Raw genomic sequence first — 8,307 nt, forward strand, 5'->3', positions numbered from 1 at the left:
GGGTGTATTCCACATGTCTGTGTTCTACCTGATCTGTAATACTCTCTGGTCTGTGCTGTAGGACTCTGGAATTCCTCATGAGACATTTGTCCCAACTAGCCACCTTCAGCCCTATTACCAACATGCACACCAAGAACCTGGCCATCGTCTGGGCTCCCAACCTGCTTAGGTATATTGTAACATTCCAACAACCAACACTGTCATTAGTATTTACTGTGAATATACACTGTTTTGTAACTGGTTATGACTGGCCATGAAGTTGAATAGGATATAACTGTGTTTCAGATCCAAGCAGATTGAGTCGGCCTGTTTTAGTGGAACAGCAGCCTTCATGGAGGTGCGTATCCAGTCAGTGGTGGTGGAGTTCATTCTGAACAACACAGAGGCACTCTTCAGCCCCAAACTCAACGCCCTCATCCGGGAGAGCACAGGTACAGCATTACTCTGGTTTAGGCAATCATTATAGGGAAGTTGTGAGGACATTATGGCAAGTTCAAAAACATTGCTCCCTCTGCTCCCAGGTACCAGTACCCTATCCAGGCCCAAGTCTCTGCTGGTGTGCTCTCCCTCCACTAAACTCCTGTCTCTGGAGGAAGCCCAGGCCCGTACCCAGGCCCAGCTGGGCTCCCCTGTTACTACTCCAATTCTGTCCCACAGCGAGTACATCGAGGTGGGGGAGGGACCCGGGGCACTGATGGGCAAGTTCCACACAGTCATTGAGCTCCCCACTGAGAGGTAGGTTGTTGTTGGTGCTTCTAGAAACTAGTAGCCTACAGTACGTTGTAGTTGTATAAACCATGTACAGTACCAGTCAAAAGTTTGGACACCTACTCATTCCAGGGTTATCTTAATTTTTTATATTTTCTGTATTGTAGAATAATAGTGAAGACATCAACTATGAAATAACACATATGGAATCATGTAATAACCAAAAAAGTGTTAACCAAATAACCAATAACCAAAAAAATCTAAATATATTTTATATTTGAGATTCTTCAAAGTAGCCACCATTTGCCTTGATGACAGCTTTGCAACTCTTGGCATTCTCTCAACCAGCTTCATGAAGTAGTCACCTGGAATGCATTTCCATTAACAGGTGGGCCTTGTTAAAAGTTCTTGTGGATTTTCTTTCCTTCTTAATGCGTTTGAGCCAGTCAGTTGTGTTGTGACAAGGTAGGGGTGGTATACAGAAGATAGCCCTATTTGGTAAAAGACCAAGTCCATATTATGGCAAGAACAGCTCAAATTAGCAAAGGGAAATTACAGTCCATCATTACTTAATAAAGATGTGAATGTCAGTCAATCTGGAACATTTCAAGAACTTTGAAAGTTTCTTCAAGTTCAGTCCAAAAACCAAGTGCTATGATGAAACTGGCCGCCACAGAAAAGGAAGACCCAGAGTTACATCTGCTGCCAGCCTCAGAAATTGCAGCCCAAGTAACAGATACATCAGAGTTCAAGTAACAGATACATCTCAACATGAACTGTTCAGAGGAGACTGCGTGAATCAGGCCTTCATGGTCGAATTGCTGCAATGAAACCACTACTAAAGGACACCAATAAGAAGAAGAGACTTGCTTGGGCCAAGAAACACGAGTAACGGACATTAGACCGATGGAAATCTTTTGGTCTGAGTCCAAATTTCAGATTTTTGGTTCTAACCGCTGTGGCTTTGTGAGATGCAGAGTAGCTGAACAGATGATCTCCATGTGTGGTTCCCACCGTGAAGCATGGAGGTGTGATGGTGTGTGGGTGCTTTGCTGGTGACACTGTCAGTGATTTATTTAGAATTCAAGGCACACTTTACCAGCATGGCTACCACAGCATTCTGCAGCCATATACCATCCGATTTGGTTTACGCTTAGTGGGACTATTATTTGTTTTTCAACAGGGCAATGACCAAAAACACACTTCCAGGCTGTGTAAGGGCTATTTGACCAAGGAGACTGATTGAATGCTGCATCAGATTATCTGGCTTCCACAATCACCTGACCTCAACCCAGTTGAGATGAGTTGGACCGCAGAGTGAAGGAAAAGCAGCCAACAAGTGCTCAGTATATGTGGGAACTCCTTCAAGACTGTTAGAAAAGCATTCCAGGTGAAGCTGGTTGAGAGAATGCCAAGAGTGCAAAGCTGTCATCAAGGCAAAGGCTGGCTACTTTGAAGAATCTCAAATATAACATATTAAGATTTGTTTAACACTTTTTTTGGTTACTACATGATTCCATAAGTGTTATTTCGTAGTTTTGATGTAGAAAATAGTAAAAAATAAAGAATACCCTGGAATGAGTAGGGGTGTTCAAACATTTGACTGGTACTGATCACCCTGTACATTCCGCTTTAGTCACGGGGCATGTTGTGTTATAGTAAGAGGGCTCCTGGGAAGGTGAAGAAGTCCCCAGTGGGAAGCTGGCGTTCATTCTTCCACCTGGGCAAGTCCTCCTCCATGACTTCCAAACGCAAGCTGAAGCGTCACCCCAGCGAACCCAATGAGATCAAGAGCATCGCGCTGCCAGGTCAGGCCTTAACCAGCACTACACTGTCACCATCCAGGACTGTACACAACCATAAGGACCTTCTTCACAGCCATGTTATAAAATACTTCCCAGTCATGTCTCTGTGGTTAAATGTATGGGTGTTTTTTCCACTTGGGTGATGTGATGAAGTCATGTTTTTTTTTTAAGAAGTCTATTTTCAACTTCAGTTTGTACTTCCATATTATTCAGGTGGAAGAGGTGATAGTGGAACACTGCGCTCCACCAAAAGTGAAGAATCTCTCACCTCTTTGCACAATGTGGAAGGTAAATATGCCCCCAGTCACACTTTCAATCCTGTCAGTACCTGTGTTTCATAATACTTGATAAACAAATTTAGAGTAATCATTTGTTTGTTACCTTTATTTTTATGTTGTCTGTTGAAGTCTGCCTCTGAACAGTAATGCATACTATTTGTCTATCTGTTCTAGGGGAGCCCCAGATGTACCGCCCCCCTAGACCACGCTCTACCAGCGATGCCCTCTCCACCGCATTCAGGGATGACCTGTGTGATGCCAGGGACAAAGGCGACCGCTACCACAAACAGGCCAAGGAGGGCCATAATGGTGCTGATGGTCCAGTCTATGACCCAGCTGGTGTGTCCTCTCCACATCAGGAGGATGACCTTGACCTCTGTCTTCCAGCCCCTGGCATGGCCTTTCTGGACTTTGACCCCATGTCCTTCCAGTGCAGCCCACTGAGCCCACCAACAGCTAAATCCGCTCCTCAACGCAAAGCAAGCGTCAACTGGAGGAAGAATGTCGGTGGTTCCAGTGAATCAGAGCCCATCTCTTCATCCCTCAAAGTCCTCAGTAACTCCCAGTCCCCTGACATCAGCCCAGTCCATAGGAAAAGAGGGGAGAAAAAGAAAGTGGCTCAGGTCGTCTCCCCCAAACTCAGACGGAAGTCCTCTACGTCCCCCACTGTGGTTGAAACAGATGTGCACACTGTGTGTGTCTCTGCCCCACGCTGTGTCTCAGACACCCAGGGTGGTGAGTCCTCCTCCCCTCCACCTCTGGATCTGTGTGAGGCCCTACTAGTGAGTGGGGAGGGGAGTGAGGCCAGGGCTCCCTGCCGGCCCCCCAGCCCTCCAAGCTTCACATCAACTTTCACAGACAGCCTGGCTTCACAAAACCCTCAGGATCCAGGTCAGTGGCACATTTAAAAACAAATTCAATTTTTGTTCATTTTATTTGTAAAGCCTTTTTAAATCTACAGTTTATCATTAATGTGCAACAACGTTTAACATGTGCATGTACAGTTCTTATTGTGCTCCCTTGTTAGCTGAAGTTCTTATGGTATTATTCTATGTGTTGTCCCCTCATGTCTGATCACAGCGTTGTTTGTCCTGTCATACTGTAGCAGCATTGTTTGTCTTATGCCTCCCCAGGAACAGATAGGCTTGTGAATTCAGTGTCTGTCCTCCCTCCTCACCCTCCGTTGACGATGGCTGCCCGCAGGCTGGCCCTGGCCCTGGCTGAGTCTGCCCAGAAGGCCACTCTGACCTCCCAGAGGAGGAGCACCCAGCCCCCCTATCCTCTCCAGAGACAGGACACCCCCCATCCCCTGGACAGACCCCCACGGCCCTCTGTTCTCCACCTCCAACCCTGCTCTCAGGATTACGGCGACCTCAAGGTCTCTTCTCCATCCCCCCTCTTACCCTTGGCTGGTACATCAGTTGAGAGTCCTTGTGGCCGTTTCCCTAGCCATGTGAGAAAACAGGCCCCTGAGGGACAAGTGGCTATGAGTAACTTCACTCCCACTGTCAGTCCCTTAGAAGCTGGAGCTCTACTGCAGGGCAGCACAGAGGTGAGGGACCAAAGAGAAGGGAGAGACAGGCCCCTGGGAGCTGTGAGATCTGTTCACCCTCAGATGGTTTCCTCCTTGTATCTCAGTGGTAGGGTCTCCCCTCCCTTTCAATCAGTCTGCTCCATTCAGAGCCAGTTAGCCGCCGCTGTCCTCGCTAACACTGACTCTGTCAATGCCTATAACTATCGGACTGTTCTGGCTGAGGCGTCCATGCCAGGGTCTGTGGAGGAGATCCCTTCATGTCCTCCTCTGCCGTCCTTAGTCCATCAGTACAGCTCTGATGAAGAGAGAGCTATGAGGGAGGCTGAAGATGTGTACAGACATCATCGGGTCAATCCAGCAGGACCTCACCATCTTCGGCCTGGCTGTCTCCCTCCCCACCTGGCAGGGCCCAAGAGCATGTACAAACCCACGTCTGACAGCTGCTACAGCACTTTAGGCCTCCGGCACCACCCATCTTCCTCCCCCCAGTACAGAGGTCAACCCCAACCCAGGGAGGAGCACAGCTCCAGCGGCCACCACAGATCCAGGGGACAATGGCAGAGGACTGAGGAGAGAGCCCTGAGGTACCCAGTCATCCGCAGGGCACGCTCCTTCCATGTCCAGCAACCTAGTTGTGTTCAACTGGCAGAAACTGAAGTCCTACCCCCAGACATCCTGTTCTATGTCCAACGTCCAGTTGTCCAGGAAAAGGAGTGCCAGAGGCTAGTCCAGTCAGGTGTCCAACCCCTGCAGCCGTACTTTGAGAACGGACGTGTTCAGTACCGCTACAGCTCCCATTCAGACGCAGCGCCTCTAGAGGAGTCTTACTACTATGTGGACCCTTACAGGACGAGCCGTATCCGACACAGTCAGTCATACACCATGCGCTCTACTAGGGATAGTGGACATCCTGGCTACCACTATCGCCCTTCAAACAACATCCCACCTGCAAAAAGAGAACTCTTCTTGGAGAGTAGGGATCTAGAGCGAGTAATTTACGAGTCCTGGGACCACCCAGAGGGTTGTGACAGACTAGTCTATCATCCAATCAGGCAAGAGAATAGAGCCAGGCAGAGGACCCAGGGCCCTATCATGTCTCCTTATGAGAACCTGGATCCTCCTGTCCCACAGAGTGACATCAGGGGCAGAGATATCAGTCACACCAGAAGCAGGTCAGACCCAGGTAATGCCTGCCTGCTGGCCATCGACAGAGTGGACAGCCAACGTGAAGTACCTGCCATGTCCCCAATCTCCCCTGGCCAGCAGCTTTCAGACCCTAGTGATTACATCAGGCACCAGAGGGGTCATTGGCCAGGTGAGGAACCAGTCCCTCCCAGGAGAGAGAGTGTCTCCAGGAGAACCCAGTCTAAGCAGGGCACCTCCCAACGACATCAACCACAGCATTGCAACGTCCCCATACTCCTAGATGTTAAGAACATGGAGCAGGGTGAGGGTGGTCCTAGCAGAGGTTGTGACCAGGACAAAGTAATGATGGGCAACGCTGCTAATAGCTACTCTGCCCAATTAAAACCAAGCATCCCCAGGAGACAACGATCACAAAGCATCAAAGAGCCTCGTTACTACCACCATGTCAAATCACCTGTGGAACCAGATCACCCTGGGTCCTTTTCCACCCAGCCCCACAGGAGAACTCAGAGCACCAAGGCCATGCCCTCTCACTATGATAACCTGGAGGGGTACTACCCAGCTCCCAAGCCCAAACCCTCAGGGTCTAGTAAGGCCATGCCAGGGCCGTTCCCTGGCCACGGCTGCATGACCCCACACAGCCACAGACTGCTGTCCCAGGCCCTAGGGGGCCACGGGGCCTTCCTACAGTCAGGCCTCAGGCCGGAAGCTGGAGTCTACGCTGAGTGATTCAGTCCTCTAATCACACCAGAAGCTGAGGCCAGTTTGGCATACATTGCCAACTCAACAGATTAATGTTGATGTTTATAAAAATGGAAAAAATGCATACAGATATAAACCTTCATAAACTGTTTTTAAGAAAATGTAGAATTGACACAAATGGGTGGGTCATACTGTTGGTAACGTGTAGATAGCAAAGAAAGAGGTACATTATATTCTCATTAACTACAATGGGACTGGTAACGGTGAGATTTTGAAAGCTTGTTTTGTGCAATGGTTTATGAAGGTTTTGTATAATTTTTATGCCCAAAGGTTAATTATAATTTCATGTCCATGAGATAATATTGTTCAAAAAACAGAAAATACCATTTTAAATATCTGCCAAATATTGTTAATCTTATGAGCAATAATATTCTAAGATATAATGTCTTATTTGGCCTACTGCCAATGTGATATTTTTTGCCTAGTTTACTTAGATAATTTACGCCCTAACTGAAGAAACATGCACTTTTTAAGAATATAGTAAATGAGAACCATGCATAGAGCTCCTTGACTTTTATGTTTTGCAATTCCACTGATTCTCCACTGAAGGTGTTTTGTAACATTAGCACTTTTGGTGTTATTTAGTTCATACAATAGTGGAAGACACAGAGGACCTTTCTTCAACGGCACTGCTCTCACCTTCACAAAACACTCAGACATGGAAAGATTAAGGAGCAAGGAGGACTGTGACCACAGTTAGGGTCCATCTGTCATCTTACCAGAATAAATAACTTCCAAATGTGTACATGTGCTGCAAATGTGAAAGTGTATGTCAATGCACTTCTCACATTAACAGGAAGCTGTGATGTTTCATGACATTGTGGTGTATTATGAGAGGACATTAGTTCTCTCTTCGTAGGGATATTTTAATGGTATGCCATGTTTTAACTGTTGCTTTGTTCTTTTGTATTCATTAAATATGTTATTTCAAACCCAACCCTCTGTAAATGAGGAGATATTGCTAAGACATTTTAATGTTGTTTTTTCATTAGAATATAAATTAAAAATAAATAATATCTATAGCATACTATGAAAAATGGTCAGACTTTATTTGATTTTTTTTTTACCATTTTGTTCATGGGAATGCACATTTAATTAAGTTATTGGTTGGAGGAAAAATACATACTCACTGGGAATTTGCTACCTTGCAGATTCAGAGAAGTTTAAGCAGCAGAGGGCACTGCAGTATTGCAGAGAAAGTGGTTCCCTAATAATGTTTCTCTGAATCTCTAGTGGAGATAGGACAAGTTTTTACATTTTTTATAATCACTTTAAATCCGTTTCTCATCAAATCTCTCATTCCTTAGATGTGTAGTGGTATTACTATACACACAACAGTGACTATTTATTTCCCAAACAGGATCTGAAAAGAAGTAAATGCATCCTCTCCCGTTGATCTGTCATCCATATCCAAGGAAACTGCTAGTGCAAAATTAGGAATAAATCATTCAGCAAAGCGGGAACATTCTCAGAACATTAGCGAACAATCAAACTAAGTTTAGTTAGGGTTTGAGCTGAGCCAGTATCTGGGCAGAGAGACAATGAATATGACGAGATCTTCTCTGCTCAGAAAGCTACCATTTAAGTTACCATTCACCAACTCTGCAAGTGTTATGACCAGATAAGGAATATACAGTTGAAGTCGGAAGTTTACATACACCTTAGCCAAATATATTTAAACTCAGTTTTACACAATTCCTGACATTTAATCCTAGTAAAAATTCCTTGTCTTAGGTCAGTTAGGATCACCAAATTTATTTTACGAATGTGAAATGTCAGAATAACAGTAGAGTGATTTATTTCAGCTTTTATTTCTTTCATCACATTCCCAATGGGTCAGAATTTTACATACACTCAATTAGTATTTGGTAGCATTGCCTTTAAATTGTTTAACTTGGGTCAATCGTTTTGGGTAGCCTTCCACAAGCTTCTCACAATAGGTTAGGTGAATTATTATTATTTATTTTTTTACCCACTTTTTCTCCCCAATTTCGTGGTATCCAATTGTTAGTAGTTACTGTCTTGTCTCATCTCTACAACTCCCCGTACGGGCTCGGGAGAGACGAAGGTCGAA

At 45.7% G+C, this 8,307-nt stretch overlaps 1 protein-coding gene across 2 annotated transcripts in view; it reads left to right on the plus strand.

Moving 5' to 3' along the window:
• The window catches only part of LOC120018174 (rho GTPase-activating protein 32-like), a 29,355-nt gene extending 22,091 nt beyond the window's left edge, over window positions 1-7,264 (plus strand). For both annotated transcript variants that reach the window (XM_038961223.1, XM_038961222.1), the window contains exons 16-22: window positions 62-169; window positions 286-431; window positions 522-735; window positions 2,368-2,516; window positions 2,727-2,801; window positions 2,966-3,682; window positions 3,925-7,264. In XM_038961223.1, coding sequence (XP_038817151.1) covers window positions 62-169; window positions 286-431; window positions 522-735; window positions 2,368-2,516; window positions 2,727-2,801; window positions 2,966-3,682; window positions 3,925-6,200 — 3,685 coding nt within the window. In that variant the 3' untranslated portion in view covers window positions 6,201-7,264. The remainder of the gene's footprint in view (window positions 1-61; window positions 170-285; window positions 432-521; window positions 736-2,367; window positions 2,517-2,726; window positions 2,802-2,965; window positions 3,683-3,924) is intronic.
• Window positions 7,265-8,307: the final 1,043 nt, after the last annotated feature.

This window comes from Salvelinus namaycush, chromosome 23, assembly GCF_016432855.1.
Source record: "Salvelinus namaycush isolate Seneca chromosome 23, SaNama_1.0, whole genome shotgun sequence".
Lineage (NCBI taxonomy): Eukaryota > Metazoa > Chordata > Actinopteri > Salmoniformes > Salmonidae > Salvelinus > Salvelinus namaycush.